The 17619-nt window shown below is 45.7% G+C and overlaps 1 protein-coding gene across 2 annotated transcripts in view; it reads right to left on the bottom strand.

The window, feature by feature from the left end:
* Nucleotides 1-17619, bottom strand: part of LOC142761671 (uncharacterized) — a 54931-nt gene that overhangs the window by 2727 nt on the left and 34585 nt on the right. For both annotated transcript variants that reach the window (XM_075872323.1, XM_075872324.1), the window contains exon 3: nt 2641-2727. In XM_075872323.1, the coding sequence (XP_075728438.1) occupies nt 2641-2727 (87 nt within the window). The remainder of the gene's footprint in view (nt 1-2640; nt 2728-17619) is intronic.

Here is a 17619-nt window from a genome sequence, read left to right as displayed (position 1 = left end):
ACCTCTACTAGTTCACGACAAGGGACGCCGTGCACGCATCCATAGCATTGAACCCCGCTGCCATGTGCACAAGGACCACCGCGTACTATACGAACTACCCCCACCGGGCACCGGGCACCTCATTTGACAATGCTGGGGAAACCATTCGTGTCCTCACAGTGCCATTTTGTCATCGCGACCACTTGTGGAACTCCAGGCTCTCGACTATCAATTTATTGTAGTTGCCTGTTTGGGCGGTACGTTTGTTCTGCGGCTTATGGGACGACATGTTTAGGTGAATTAAGACCGTCAACTCTCTCGCCACCCTCCATAGCTGTCTGAAAAATAAAAGATTGCTATTGGCCAGCAACTGCCTTCCGCTCGTGGATGGAATGATGTGCAAGACAGACAAGTGTGTTTTGAGCACTTAAAGATACTTGAGAGTTCCTTCTTGATGACCAAGCATCTGCCGCGCATCAGAGATGCTAGTCTCACAACTTCGGTGATGCAGCTCGGGTGACCACGAATCTGCCCCTCAATAACTATCAAGCTTTTGTTGGCAGCTCTAGATGTGCCATACATGCCCTTAAGCCACCCAACAGAGAGCTTTTCTGACTGCACTTCAAAAAACGTCGGAAGTATGCGCTGCTGCCCGCTGCATGTCTCCCTGTCTGTGCCCTTAGCAGACACTATTACGTCAATAAGGTTGAGTAGTTCGAAGAGTGGTACCAGGTTTACCATCGCAAGTAAACATGCAGGTATCGGCTCCTGTCGGGCTTGTCACTCCTCCAGTACAGTAATTAAAGAGCCCATACAATTGTCTTGCTCACCAACAATCTTGAGCCGCTTCCACGGCTTTGAGAGCTGTCTGAAAAGTAGTCGATGGCACAAGATCACGTCACGCTAGCGGCATGTTTTTTACCGGGGAAGCGCAAGGAAGTTTCCTCGTCGATAATACCACTACCCGTTTAGGCGCCCTATGAGTCCTCTATTATGACGCACAATTGACGCCATGAAGAGCTTCGCCCCTAAAACATGGCTACCTGCTGCGCTCATGATGCGCTCGCGGCCGTCTCACCAGCTTCACATATACCAAATTTCATGTTACGTGACGTCTATAGATGACGAAGGTAAATGACTGGTGCAAAATTGATAATCATCACATGAATGTTATGTAAGAAGAAGACTACACGCCACGGTCATAATGCGTTCACTGGCGTTCTCTAGCTAGACATATACCAAATTTGCTACTACGTGACGTGAATGGATGACGAAGGTATATGACTGGTGCAAAATTGATAATCATGACATTCATGTCATGTAAGAACGTAACTACACGCCACGGTCATATTGCGCTCACGGCCATTCATTAGCTTCACATATACCAAATTCGGTATTATGAGACGTAAATTGATGACGAAGGTGTATGACTGGTGCAAACATGATAACCATGACACGCATGTCTTGTAAGAACATGGAAACATGCCACGCAATATAATGTTGATCTCGCGGCCTTGTCGATCGCTAGCCTCACAAATACTAAATTTGGTATTGCATGACGCGAACAGATGACGAAGGTAAGGGACACGACCAAACATGATAATGATGACATGCGTTTTATGAAAAACATGACTACATACTTCGCTCATAGCATGCCCGCGGCCATTTCGCTAGCTCCACATATACCGAAATTTCTTATCACGTGACGATAATAGACAACGAAGGTATATGACACGTGAAAACATAATAATCATGACATAGAAGTCATGTACCGCAGACTTTACCACTACCTTGTAACGTTGTGCGGGTGTTAGTGACATATCCACCTTCCTTATTCGTGCTTCGTGTATTATCGATTCTCACTGTACGCGGGGTCTGCCTTTTTTTGGCAGAGAGAGAGAGCCGAAGGGAAAATTAATTTATTACGTTCGAAGAGAAAAGAAGGAGGTTTATACAACCAACTCCTGGCTTGACCTTTCTAGTGATGGGAAGGCTGAGCCTCTCCACCCTTTCACGGTCCTTCCGGTCAGTGAGGAGATGGACACCAAAAAAAAAACTGTACAGCTGCACAATGCACACTGATATCAAACAGAAACACGCTCGCCGTCTGTACTGAAGTGCCTCCAATGGTTGTTCGACTGATACCTATTCTTGCCTATCCAATTATTCGGCGTTTTTAGTGCTAGATATGACGCCACGCTGTGGTCTCGGAAAGTATATTTCGGCTGTTCGTTTTCTTTCCTCCTTTTGCTGTTCTTTGTGTATTGTAGTGAATTGGACTTAGTCTATTTCACAGCCCTACTTTTCTTATCTTCTTTCTTTCTCTCGCACTACAAAGAGCAAGCAGAGCAATTGAAATCATGTTCGTGTTTGTTCTAAGAGTACGTTTCCTATTGGACCGTGTTTTATTATTTATATAATGTTGTAATGACCCTTCTAGGGCTGACAGCACGACTAAAAACACATACATGCATGGCTGCACCACAAATATGGTCATAGTGTTGGGTACGTATACGTGTGCGTTTGTCTGCATGTCTATAGCAACTGTTTTCTGTGGAAATTCTATTACACTACAAAATGCTTTGGCATATTTTGTTGGTTTTTACAGATTTTACGTGGAACACCCTAAGCATTGCGTAATATTGGCCTTAAAAGCATTACCTGTTTTGTTCTTTTCTTTTTCCTTGAAAACAGTAGCGCAGTCCCTAATCACACGACGAAACGTGTAGTTAGTAACAGCCTGGGCATCTAAAACAAAGAAAAAAAACAAGATGGCATTTATGATAATATTCTGACCATGAATACGAGCTGCAAGGAGCCCTTTTTTATTTTTGTGACGACTTTTAATGCAGTCTGAACAACTATCACAGTGCAATGCACTAATGAATAACATGTACAATTTTACTGAACATGACATGATAAATATCAAGGAAGCTACTGATATATGATTGCGTAAGGTATACCTTAATAAAATTGAGGCTGTCTCATTCCTTTTAGTAGAACATTGACTCTCTCGATGATTGGCTACAACTACCTTCAAGAACGTTATCCTCATTTTGAGATATCGCTTCATAAACAAAAGTCTGCATGAATCGCCCATAGGGACATGCTTGTCAATATATTGTTGAATATTTAGCAATTGTTCTGTCAGGATTTCACACTCGTTGGTATGGCTTGATTACGAAAGAGAGGCGAAAAGTTGTGTCGAACTGTATGTGACGCTGAAATCTAATCTCAAAGACCAGTATAGACCAATGAAATGCTGAGCCCTTTCGCGTGAGAGACCTATATAAAGCTGTGCAGTATATTTATGACCCAGAATGAGATATACAATGGAGGTCTAGCTTCAATGTCTTATTAGACAGTATATTCCTGTTCACAGCGTATAGGTATCCATCAGAATAGAGGTTCACCGACATGTATGGTAGAAGTGACCAGGGACGAGTTTGAGAAGAGAGAGGAAGGGGTAATAAAATGATGCAACACGCAGCGCGAAATGGCTGGCTTAAATTTCTCCTTATCAAAAAAGGCTCGATCTAAAGTGACATGACACTACAATCTCAATAGCATGTAAACAACTGCTCAGGTCTGCAGCCACATTGAACATTTTCGAAGCCCCGTTTGCTTTTGATTATGCAAGCATAGGCAAAGTACGCTCACCTACATGTGCCGTAGAGAACTACATCGAAATGCTTTGGTACGATTCGTACTTGGTTGACGATATTTTTAAATGAGGAGCATTTATTAGTCGCTCGGTGTCACGCTTTGGCGACGGCGCCGTACACATCCCCTCTGCGCATGCACCTTCCATCTCGTGCCTCGAGCCTCGTCTCGTCTCTCTTTAACGTGGGCGATGTGTATATAGACCCTTTCACTGTTTACAAACACGCGCCTTGATGACATTCGGTTTCGTTCACTGGTGTGCTTATTTAGCATCGGTGGGCTACAACAGCTTTAGGAAATAGCCCGCTGATGTATTGCACTTTTCTTCCTCTATTCGGCAAAATATATTCGAATGAATGTTCTTTTGAACTACTACAAAACTATAAGAAGTTCAAAAACACAAAAAAAGAAGAAGTTAACTTCTTTGGCGCAAACAATACGGAAAAAGGAAAAAAAGAAGGCGAGGAAAGAAACAGATTGACGCCAAACTAACAACTGCTTTATTCTTCACACAGCAACGCATATATATGCCGAAACCACATACATTGCATGCGCACGCACAGCTTCGTATCGTATACGTAAAAATGAAAATTCCTTAAACCTTAATACATCACACCACACACCTGAAAGTACACGCGTGTTGTCAAATTACACTTGTAGAACACGATATCTTAACCAAGATGTGTACGCAAAAATTCATATTCGATGGCATGCAAAGAAACGGAAGTATCACTGATACAGTCAGCTCCGCTTTTCTTAATATGATAAGCCTCCAAAGCAAGTCTTGCATCTTCATTCCTGCTCCTGCCCAGAATCATCGTATCATGAAACCGTGGCGAACATCCAATGCAGGACTGCAAGTGAGCAACAAGATGTGCCCCTTTGTCTACCTTGTTAACTATTTTTTGCGCATGTTCCCTAAGACGCTCGTTTATGCAACGTCCCGTTTGCCCGATGTAGATCCTGCCACATACCAGAGGAATGCCATAAACCACACAGGTGATGCAAGAAATAAAGCAGACACCGTGTTTTATTTTGCACCCAGTTTTGCTACTACCGCAGGTGCGGGAGCACAACTTCAAGAGTTTGTTGGGCGCAGAGAATACCAAGGAGACCCCATGCCTGTTAGCAACTCTCTTGAGTTGATGTGTGACCTTATGTAAATAAGGTATCACAACAGGCCTGAACGTATCACGTTCACATGTCGCCTTCTTTCTTGTTTTCCTTTTCTGAAGCAGGGCTTCAGCTACGGCTGTAAGGAGCGTCATAGGGTAACCTGCAGCCAAAATACGGCGTACCTGATTTTCAAAACTCTCCTGCATTTTATGAGCGCACGACTTTCTGAGAGCTGAATCTATGCAGGTTGAGACTATTCCTCTTTTAACCACTTTCGAGTGGGCCGACTTAAAATGTAACAGCTCTTTCTGTACACGGGGACTGTAAGCCCAACACACATGCCGGTAACATACCTCTAGACTAAGGTCAAGAGCTTGTAAGACATTTTCCTGGGGCAGCTCATGCGTGAAAGTGAGCCCTTGTCCATGTTGCTTAAAAGCATTTAAAACATCAGTCACCGTATCACTGTAGTCAGAGCCAAAATTTAAAAACACAATAAAATCATCTACATATCTAAAAACTCTTAAAACCTTAAAAACTTTAAACACATTTTGTAGAGACCTATCGACATGGGCTAAAAAAATGTTGACAAGTACAGGAGCAACACAGGATTCTGGGCAGGAGCAGGAATGAAGATGCAAGACTTGCTTTGGAGGCTTATCATATTAAGAAAAGCGGAGCTGACTGTATCAGTGATACTTCCGTTTCTTTGCATGCCATCGAATATGAATTTTTGCGTACACATCTTGGTTAAGATATCGTGTTCTACAAGTGTAATTTGACAACACGCGTGTACTTTCAGGTGTGTGGTGTGATGTATTAAGGTTTAAGGAATTTTCATTTTTACGTATACGATACGAAGCTGTGCGTGCGCATGCAATGTATGTGGTTTCGGCATATATATGCGTTGCTGTGTGAAGAATAAAGCAGTTGTTAGTTTGGCGTCAATCTGTTTCTTTCCTCGCCTTCTTTTTTTCCTTTTTCCGTATTGTTTGCGCCAAAGAAGTTAACTTCTTCTTTTTTTGTGCTATGTACCAACTAGACCCAACGCAAGTTTTACTATAAGAAGTTCCCCTGAACTTTACGCCCGTTCCTTTTATTGCAAAAAATAGAGAAAGATTTTCCTTACTTTTGCAAAAAAAACTTGAGAACGTGCCATCAGTTTTGAAATTAAGAGGTAGTAAATGAGTTGCCCGGAAGTTTTCTGGGGTACTAGGCTTGTGATCTTAAAACCGCCTTCAAGCAGCGGAGCAAGCGTTCGGAATTCTGTCAAGGGCATCTTTGCTGACCTCTATCCCGCACACCTGCCCCGCCGCGGTGGTCTAGTGGCTAAGGTACTCGGCTGCTGACCCGCAGGTCGCGGGTTCGATTCCCAGCTGCGGTGGCTGCATTTCCGATGGAGGCGGAAATGTTGTAGGCCCGTGTACTCAGATTTGGGTGCACGTTAAAGAAGCCCAGGTGGTCAAAATTTCCGGAGCCCTCCACTACGGCGTCTCTCATAATCAAATGGTGGTTTTGGGACGTTAAACCCCACAAATCAATCAATCACTATCCCGTACACCTCTCTTTCTCGAATGTGGGTGGTTTGTATATAAGCGGCGGAGGGCACCTTCAGAATTCAATCAAGGGCGTCTCCTCTCCATTCAGTACAACGACAGCACCAAGAAATAATGACACAATTTATTTTTCATTCCATTCCTCAGACATAGGTTGCCGACGTCGGGCTTTGTTCATGGTATAGTATTTCAATTACCAATGTCCGTTCTCACCCTTCGTGTTAGAACTACCATTTGTATGCGGCGCAAAGCTATTGGTTACCCCCCGTGGTATACGAGTATGTGCCCGACGCATACGTCTAGAAGAGAGGGCTTTCACCTATTTTCTGATAAAATTTTGGCGCTATTGTTTGGGAACAATTGCTTAGCAAGCCAAGTGCACTTTTAATGCTTTTAAGTACCTTTCTGAGAACGTAACTAACCACCTACCTAAGCCCGTGCTCGTGGTCGTCTCTTTTATTTTACGGATTTTAAGATTTCCATGCAAGGGCATAGATCAGTGGTGAACATAATGAACAGGTCATGGCTTAAAAATTAGGAGGTACTTGTCGCATTAAGCAACGAAACGCGTATTTTTTTTATTGAGCGTGTGAACATATCTCTATACCATAGCTCATAGGACGAGGGTTGGGAGCCACAGATACTTGTTATCTCTTTATGTGAAACAAACATCTACGATTGTGTACTTCAGATAATGTGTGTTATCACTTTATGGGGCTTGAGGGCAGAAAATGTAGAGCACGCATTGCCAGTGTTTTGATTGATGATTGACTTGTGCGGTTTAACGTCCCACAACCACCATATAATTATGAGAGACGCTGCAGTGGAGGGCTTCGGAAATTTGGACCACCTTGGGTTCTTTAACGCGCATCCAAATCTGAGTATATGAGCCTACAACATTTACGCCTGCGTCGGAAATGCAGCCGCCAAAGCCGGGGTTTGATCCCAGAACCTGCTGGTCAGCAGCCGAGTACTTTAGCTACAAGACCGCCATGGTGGGGCAGTTTTAGCAGTGTTTTTGGTGAGACTTTAATTACGCGAAGAAAGATTGCAAATCAGGATTAGAGCTGGAATCAAAACTAGGCATTCAGCGTTGCAGACAAGTATTGATTCACAGAGCTATATTTGTACTTCAAACTGCTTGCGAGAAACATTATATTGTATTGTCATATGGCGGTCACGTGAAGAGTACTTACAGTGTTCACTATCAGCAAAATACCAACGTAATAACCTGACACTTAACTCCAATCTCAAGCCAAACTAGGACAAATTGCCGTTTAACGCACAGCATTACCGTAAAAAACAGCTTCTGGTGATAGACTACCAATATGAATAGAACTTTCCTTCATGATGAGCCAAACATATTCGTTTAGTGATCTCACCATCCCATGCTGATTCAGGCCTGTACAATAGTAACGAAGCTATCATTAGATAGATAGATAGAAATATAGATAGATAGATAGATCGAAAGATAGATAGATAGATAGATAGATAGATAGATAGATAGATAGAAGCATCTAAATTGTCCCTAGATTGCAAAGAAACAGTTCGCACATAATAACGTGACAAGCTTATCCCGCATCTTAAGGAATGCTTTCCAGAGATTGCTCGTCATTTGGGGAAATGCGACGTACTCCACTGGTGGGACCCTCGAATACACTGCGGCCTGGTTCCTCCACTCTCCCACAAGCTGCAGAAAAGGCAGATTCAGCACCATGCGAAAATTATGAACTTTCAGGCCATGAGGGAAAAGTGCACTGACCGTTCAACCACGCCTGCCTGCGATGCTAGATCTATCAAACAAAAAGCACAAGTCAAGTGCCCGAGTAAACAGCCGTTTGCCACAACAGTACATCAAACTCTTGCGCAAGCCTGAGAGCATAAGATGTGAAGAGGCACGGCCTAAAATAGGTGGGCTCAGACGGGCATTGTGCTCGGGTATGTCACTGGCCTTCGGTGAGGACAGGCGGGGTCAGTGATGCCGGCTAGCATGACCTGTGGCCTCCTGGTATCGAGTCACTACCCGGATGAAAATCTGCACGCCGGGAAAGGTTGTCGCGTGGTTTGCGCTAGACAAAAAATGGGCATACCCAAGTACCCTGGAAATCATTGTTATGGGAAGCATGCGGAGGAAACGTAAGTGTCTTGTTTTTTACTGTGAATAATACCTAACGAAATTACTCCATAGAGATGTACTCCCGCCTGAAAAATAGGTCACAGAGCTTGAGAAATGACCGTAATTCAATAAATCTGCATCGCCGCGCCATCTTTAGTCGTGAGTGCGCACGTGCGTTCTTTCATTTGTACATTATTATTTTTTACTCACTGGCAGCGGGTTCTAAACGCGTTCGTGACGTGCTAGATTCGATCCGTTATGCGCTCGATCCGACAAGGGCACGGTGGTGGTGAAATGCGCGTGGCTCGCTTGGCGGATAACGCAGGGCAGTGATTAACGCGCTGTGTTAAAAGCTGCTATCGCAGAAATTCTGATGTCGGCATCTACGTAAGCGTTGTTAGTAGAGCGCGAAAAATCAACGTTTTGCGCTAGTCATAACGCAAGATAGATGTAAATAAATAAAATGAATATTATGAGTCCTCGCTGTGATCAAACCAATGCGTTGTGCGTAACAAGAATGTGTTCGGTGTTACGTGCACAGGCGCTCTTTTCCTCAAGGCACGTGTCAAGAAGAGACGTAATGATGTGTGTGGCACTGGTTCGGCACTGAGAAAAGAGACGCTACCTTTTTAATCAAGGCATAACGAGCCACATAGTCTTCACCACTACCGTGCCCCCGCCGAATTGGCCGCGTCACAGATCGAAAATGGAAAGCGACGTCTGGCGCACAACGCTAGATGTAAACACTTGGTGCGCTGCAAGGAAGTAAAAAGATATGACTGTGAAAATGAAAGGTTGCGCATGCGCACCCACCAAGTCAAATGACGTTGCGATGTAGTTTTATTAGACTGTGGTTATCGCTCACGTTCCCCGACCTATTTTGCAGATGTATATACAAACGTAGTACGCACATTCATATACGCGTATGAGTTTTATAACCAGTAGCATATAGTTGCGTGAAAACGACAACAGCAACATGAAGTTAGCAACTCTTGAAGCACAAGCGTTATATGTACCACTTGTGCTCGAGATGACGTTAGCTGTTGACATTGCTACGTAAATCTACTTCATTGGCTGGCGCCTAAATAAAGTAGACGCTAACCGCACGTGACGACTGTATCATCGGAGTACATATGTGTTATTGTTCACTGGGTAGTCAGTAGTGCAACCACAATTGCCGCTTTATGAATGCTGGGTTCATTTTCCAAAGCAGTTTCAAAACCTGCCGGGGATCTCTGCTAGAATACCAGACTGCCACGCATTATTTTAGGCTTCCATTATTGCAGAAAACGGGCACTTATTTTTTGCATTAGTCAAGTCAGCGCTGCCACTGACGGCTTTTTTTAATGGCTTAATGCCATTACCTAACGGCTTTTTGAAAATGTTTCCTGTCACTACTGGTGGCCTCTCGGATTCCTCTGGGCTACTACTGCTGTTTTATGTATCATGCTGGTTGTCTGGGCTACCGCGCGGATCCCTGTAGAAGTCCTTCACTTCAAGAACTTGCCTATTGATATTAGTTGTAACATTGAATTCTGTTTTCATAAATGCTTATATATATATATATATATATATATATATATATATATATATATATATATATATATATATATATATATATATATATATATATATATATATATATATTATGAGAGCGCGTCCGGTACGGTAGTTACCAGGTTATTTTTTTGCAATCCAGATGTACGAGCCAAAGACCCAGCCCGCGTGACATACGATGATGATCACTACAATGGTTTGGTCATACAGATGAACATGAGTAAATAGTCAGCGCTCACACTATTTTTCCCCTTCGCGAAAGAGGGCAGCAAGTTAGAAATGGTTGGGACGCCGAATATATTGTTTCAGTCGAGGGACGTGGGCGATCTCGATTCGGCGGTGACGGCGATCGGGAGCCGCGTTGACAGGAGCAACGCGATAGCTGACTTTAGATTTTCGTTCCTGGACAGTGTATGGACCGAGATATCGATGAAGGAATTTTTCGCAGAGCCCAGGTGCACGAACAGGTGTCCACAAAAGGACTTCGTCACCTGGGTGGAACAGGACAACTCGACGCGTTGCATCAATGTCAATTTATCTCGTGTCCTGGATAGTAGCAGTGTTGGCACGGGTGATTTCATGGCAGTGGGCGACGCGAGTGGCGAACTCTTCCGGGAGAGATTAAGATGGAACGGAAGATGTGGACAAATAAGTGGTGTCCAGAACAAAATTCGGTACGTGGCTATACATGAGAAAAAACGGGCTGAAGTTTGTCGTACGCTGTATGGCAGAATTATATGTGAACGTGACGAAAGGAAATATGATGTCCCTGTTTTTGTCATCCGGTTGAACGTCCACAGAGATCATGTTGGACAAAGTTCGGTGAAAACACTCAGTCAGACCATTAGTTTCTGGGTGATATGCTGATGTGGTCTTTTGGATGGTGTTAAAGACCTGGGGGATTTCAGCAACGACATGTGAAAGAAATGTCTTGCCATGGCCACTAAGAAGCACACGCGATGCGCCATGTAGTAAAATAATGGTGCGAAGGAAAAAATCGGCGACTTCAGAGGTAGCCCCAGACGGAAGAGCTCCGTCTCTGCGTAGCGAGTAAGGTGGTCCACGGCAGTAACAATCCAACGGTGACCGGCTGGCGTAAGCGAAAGAGATCCGTATAAGTCTATGCCCACAAATTCAAAGGGAGTGGACGGACACGGCAATGGTTGCGATGGCCCCGCGGGAAAAGACGTGGCACGTTTTTGGTGCTGGATGACGCGCAGGAAGCGACGTACTTGGCGACAGAAGTGGAGAGGCCAGGCTGAAAGCACCGAGTCTTGAGGCGGTCGAAAGTCTTGTGGAACCCAAAGTGGCCAGCTGTCGCATCGTCATGAAACGCTTGTAAAACTTCCAGGCGAAGTGAGCGGGGAATGACGGGAACCCATTAGTTACTGAGAGGATGGTAAATTTGCCGACATAATGTTCCATCCAGAAGCTTTAAACGGGCAAGTTATTGTCTTAGGAGGCTGTTCGGAGCACGCAATAAGCCAGTGAGCCGATCGATGATTGTGCTGCAGTAGGTATTGGCATGTAAAGCGAGACGAGATCTGTGGATGAAAGAAGGTCCGCCGAGGCAACGAACTGTTTCTAACCAGCAGCTGTCTGCTTGGCCACTATGGTGGGCGGTGACGAACAGATGGAAGGTGACACTTCGGCACTTTGCGAGAGCGGGCAATGTGACAAAGCGTCGGCATCTTGGTGCTGTCAACCCGTCCTATATGTGGCGCTGTAGTTATACTCTTGCAATCGTAGTACCCAACTGCCAAGGCGTCCCGACAAATTTTTGAGAGACTATAACCAACACAGAGCATGATGTTCAGTCACTATTGAGAATTCCAGCCGTGTAAATAATGGCGAAACCTTTGTACGGACCACACGATGGCGAGACATTCTTGCTCAGTGATACTGTAGTTTCGCTCAGCAGGTGACAGAGTACGGCTCGCGTAGCCCACGACTTGTTCTTCGGAAGCGTGGTTCCGCTGAAGAAGGACAGTACCGATGCCAAGTCCACTTGCGTTAGTGAGTAGCACCGTAGGCGCTGTAGGGTCGAAATGGCGAAGCACTGGCCCTGATGTGAAGCATCGCTTGAGGGTGTCAAAAGTGGCTTCGCAGTCATCCGACCAGACAAAGGGTGTGTTCGTAGTCAGAAGTTTGTGCACAGGAGCCGCAATAGTAGCGAAATCACGTAAGAAGCGGCGGAAATACGACGCCAAGCCAAGGAAGCTGCGGAGGTCTTTGGGTGTGGTTGGTGAAGGAAAGTGCAGTACCGCGGCAACTGGCAACTTTGTCGGGATCAGGCTCAATGCCATGTTTACTGATGACGTGACCTAATACCTTGATGCTGTGACTGGCAAACCGACACTTCGTAGTGTTGAGCCGGAGACTGGCCTTAGCAAAACACGTGAGGACTTTGTCTAGCCGTCCCAGGTGCGGTGGGAAGCTGGACAAAAAGATGACATTGTCGTCCAGGTAGCAAAGGCAGTTCTTCCATTTTAATCCCCGCTGTACCGTGTCTATCATTCGTTTGAACGTGGCTGGGGCGTTGCATAGGCCACAAGGCATCACATTGAATCCAAAGAGCCCGTCTGGCGTAGCAAACGCAGTCTTCTCTTTATCAGACTCGTGCATCGGAATCTGGCGATAACCAGAGCGCAAGTCGAAACTTGAAAAGTACTCGGCACCTTGTAAAGCGTCACAAGCGTCGTCAATGTTAGGCATTGGGTAGACGTCCTTACGAGTAATTTTGTAGAGTGATCTGTAATCAATGCAAAAGCGTACCGAGCCATCTTTTTAAGAGCGAAGCTCCGTAAGGCGTGGGCTGTGCGTCCCCTGTAGGTAGCCACCTCTCGTTCAGTTCAAAGTATTACGCTAGCCACCGCCCGATCTAAAGGGTACAGCCATATCCATCCGTCCATCCGTCCATCCGTCCATCCATCCATCCATCCATCCATCCATCCATCCATCCATCCGTCCATCCGTCCGTCCGTCCGTCCGTCCATTTGTCCGTCCATCCGTCCATCCGTCCGTCCGTCCATCCGTCCATTCGTCCATCCGTTCGTCCGTCCATCCATCCGTCCATCCGTCCGTCCGTCCGTCCGTCTGTCCGTCCGTCCGTCCGTCCATTCATCCATCCATCCATCCATCCGTCCATCCATCCATCCGTCCATCCGTCCGTCCGTCCATCCATCCGTTCGTCCGTCCGTCCGTCCAAAAGATACAAGACGTTATAAACTAGACGGCGGTACGTGTAGTTGATTATGAAAGATGCGAGGTGTTATAAAATAGGAATGATGCCACATATGGCGCGTGTCATCGTTCGATATAGTGCGGCGACGTACGCTAGGGGGAGCGTTGCAATAAAGTCGAGTGGGCAAAATGTACGGAGGATTCATGGTTTACCAGGTTTACTTCCGGAGCTTCGCCCACTCATCATCATTCACTTCGTGGATATGGCGGCATTTTTTTTTTCTTGACTAGTACGACAGGAGAAGACCATGCGCTTGTCGAAGGCCTGATGACGTTGCGTGTGAGCATGTCGTTTACTTGCTCTTCTATGAGCATGTGTTCAGAAGCCGACACGCGGTAAAGGCGGTGGCGAATGACATGGGATCCGTCGGTGTCAATACGATTAGCAGCCACTGTTGTTTGACCCAGACCTTCGGAACAAACTTCAAAGCAAGTATTGTTCTTCAATAATAACGCTAGCAAGGCATCAGTTTGCGTTGGGTTGAGATATTTACAAAGAGTGGCCTTGAAAGCGGAAGATGAATCTTCCGCTAGCATACACTTTGAGAATGACGAAGCAAATGAACCAGTGATGACACAAACCGGTGCTTCTTCATTAATGCAGGCAACAGTGGTCTCCTCTGGCAGAAGTAGTGGTTATGGCGTCTTGTTGCATGTTGTGATGCTTGCACAACCACGTGAGAACCACACTAAACAAGATACGATAGTGATCCCTCGAAAAATGCAGCGCTGCCAACGAATAACCACAGCGTCACCATCTAGAATGTCTCGTGACTTGATCGTAACGACACGTTCTTGTCCAGGAGGCAGAAGGAAATCCGCAGCTGTGACAAGGATCGGTGACGAAAGATCGGCAGCAGAAGAAAACTCAGTGTCCGGTATACAAATGAGGGGCCGACCACACGAAAATACAGTAGATGCAGCTGAGAAAAAGTCCCAGCTTAAGATTATCTGACGAGCGCGCAAAGACAGCACAGCCGATTGTATGTGATGACGGATTCCATCGATGAGAAAACGAGCAGTACACAATCCGGTCGGGCAAATCGGACTGTCATTAGCGCCACATAACATAGGACCGGCATAAGGAGTTTGCACTTTACGCAGGCAAAAACACAATTCATGATCAATTATCGAAATGGCGGCTCCAGTGTCTATAAGGGCGTCAACAAAAACGCCTTCCGCACAAACAGGCAGTAAATAAGCTGGATGAGACGGAGGAGTTGTAACGTTTCTGCAACAAGCGGTTTCCCCTCGGAAAACTGCACTTTCTAGTTTTTCGAGTCCAGAAAAATCGGCGCGGGACGCAGGGGTGATGACGTACGCCGAAACGGTGATGAAGAACGGCGGCAAGATGAACGAGAAGGATGAGGCCCAGCTTGAGACCGTGGTGGGGAGGGCGACCGACGGGAGGTAGACGCATACGGAGCGGGATCATGTTCATCGGGTCTACGGGCAAAGTGTCTCTCGCAGGCTGGATGACCACGTCAATTACTCGGCTGACGACGGCGGCAGAAACAGGATCTATGACCCCTTATGCCACAGTAGAAGCAGATGAGGCACGGATGGCGCCATGTAGAATAGTGGGGTGGCCTTGGCATTTGCGTTGCCATCGCAGCCAAATGGTCGCATCCGACTTCCGCAGGCACGGTTGGAACTGGTGCAGGGGTCCATGTTGCAAATTCTGCGTATGAAAGCGCTGGAAAGCGCACAGGAGACGGGGCATGAGCAGTGCTTGTCATTGGTGCCAGTTCGTCCTTGATTATCTCACGCAGGTTGAACGGAGGTGTGCAGACAGACTCAATGATTGGGTTGCCTAAAATGAGGCCGTGAAGTCACTCTCTAACAATTGTGCGGATAAGGGCTCGCAATTCATGATGTCCGGTAAAGCGAGCGCCGCAGGAGGCGCGTGGAAGGTGCATGGAATGAAGCGCGTCCAGGCGTTGGCATGTGGGGATGACGTCCCAGACGGTAGTAGGATTCTGGGTAACGAATGCATTGAATGCCACGGTGTTGATACTTTTTATTAGGTGTCGGATGTGATCGGCCTCCGTCATGTCATTTTGTGCTCGGCGACAGAAAGCCAGAACACCTTCAATGTAGGACGTATATGATTCGTCGTCCTCTAGATGCGGGTTGCGAGCTTCTGTTTCACTACCGCAGAGCGTCCTGCAGACGTGCCAAATACCTGACGGAGATGCCCCGTGAAGGCCACCCAATCTGAGAAGTCGCTCTCGTGGTTGTAATACCAGGACTTAGCGACGTCATTGAGGTAAAAAGGAACGTAGTGCAGTTTGTGCGCCTCGTCCCAATAATTGCAAACGCTGGTTTGATCAAGTGGTGTGAAGATTGGTCAATGAAATTAAATAGCGATAAATCAGTTGTCATGCATATAACAAATAAGAAACACCGTTTTAAATATACGTATTGTCTCAACAACTGTCCATTGACGGAGGTTAACGAATATAATTATTTGGGTGCCACCATTACAAGCCACCTAACATGGTCAAGCCACATTGATAAAACATGCTAATCTGCTTCTAGAAAGCTCAGTTTTTTGAGACACAAATTAAAAACACCGCTTTCAGAAATCAAAATGTTGGCCTACAATGCTTTTACGAGACCAAAGTTAGATTATGTTAGTGTTGTTTGGGACCCACATACAAAGAATGATGTTAAGAAGCTTGAGATGGTGCAGCAAAAGGCGGTTCCCTTTATCTTTATTGCCTACCACAGAAATGACTCGCCAACAACAATCATGGCCGTTAATGATATCTCTACTTTACAATACCGAAGAGCTGTTGCCCGGCTGAAATTTCTACACTCACTTTATTTCCGTAAATTAAACAATTGTCTAGAAAGTTATATAAGAAATTGAATCTCAAGACAAACTCGACATACTCACAGCTACACTCTCGAACCTTACTTCGCACGTACTAATCTTTCATGAACTCGTTCTTTCCTCAGACGATCATTGATTGGAACGCGTTACCTTTTGAAGCATTCTGTGATAATGGAAATCCTGACTTTGTAAACTATGTATCTTTCCGTTTTTATCCACACAACTCAAGATCTCGGACTGTCTCACGTTGTATTTGATTTTCATTCTCCGGTTGCGATTTGCAATTTCTTTCTGTCATTTAACTTTGTTCAAATGTTATCCTGTGTTCTACTGCCTTAACATGTTTTATTGCTTGAACTTTCTGTTTATTTAGGTTACATTGTGAATCACTTTTTATTATGCCCCCTGTTTGTTCTTTTGGCCGCAGTCTTCTGTAAATAAAATAAATAAATAAATAACTGTCCAGCCATTCTTCGGCATCTTCGCCACGAAGGCCGGAAAATACCGGAGGCTCTCGGTGAGAGGTACTCACAGTGTAGTGAAGCCTAAGTGGCTGAGAAGGAGCGGTTGCAGCAGCGGACGCGTTGGGTTCTGCCATCGCTGTTGCTTGAGCGCACAACCGTCGACCAGATTGAAGCTCCAGGGGTGACGGGTAGAGCAGGAGGATGTGCAAACCAAAGCACGCTCCACCACTTATGAGACCACGTCCGGTATGGTAGTAACCAGGCTATATTTTCTAGCTAGATGCACGAGCCAAAGAGGCTCAGGCCCCGTGACATACGATGAAGATCACTGCAATGGCTTGTAGTGCTGGTGGTTGCTGCTTGCTATCAAAGAGCAAGCAGCAACCACCAGCAGCCAACAGCAGGCGTCTACAGGCAAGCTCGTCACGGGAGGCACAACGGGATGGAGCTCCAACCCAAACCAGGTACGACCTCCGGGTACCTTGCGGCTCTATTCGCCGCGTCTGTGCAATGTGACATACTGGCTGTGCGAGTGGGCAAACACCATCCGTTTCAGATGAACTAGGCCATAGAACGGGTCCGAATTTTCTTAAACTTAGAAAAGTTATTGACGAAAGAATACGGCATGAACTTCACGTGCAAAACCTCGAAAAATATGTACTGGCGGGTACGGCTCCGAAGGGGCTGCGCTTGTCGATAACACCATCGATGCATAACTTTGTCGAAGGGGAAATGAAACGGTTGAACGAAATTCTCGATCACGCCACACAGGAGCTAACTAAGGTCACCATCGAACACTGTAGAAAGACTCTAAACGCACTGACAGACGAGGAGCGGTATATAAGAAATAACTTTTCTCTTTCAGAGTGGGAAGCTAAAGAACTCGACGTATTTGAGCACGAAAAAACGAAGGAAATTGAAAAACTTAAGGGGAAGAAATTTCCGCGGGACAATGTGTCACAAGCTATACCCACTGCTGCTTACAGAAAAAAATACCAAACCATCTCACGTTCAAAAAAATTTGCCACCACACCCCAAAGAGCCAAACGTTATTAACCTTTCCGATAAAGAACTTAGCAAAGAAGA

This window comes from Rhipicephalus microplus, chromosome 8 (genome assembly GCF_043290135.1).
Source record: "Rhipicephalus microplus isolate Deutch F79 chromosome 8, USDA_Rmic, whole genome shotgun sequence".
NCBI classification, from domain to species: domain Eukaryota; kingdom Metazoa; phylum Arthropoda; class Arachnida; order Ixodida; family Ixodidae; genus Rhipicephalus; species Rhipicephalus microplus.
Note: the sequence above shows the minus strand (reverse complement) of the source record. Positions and strands in the feature narration are given on the sequence as shown.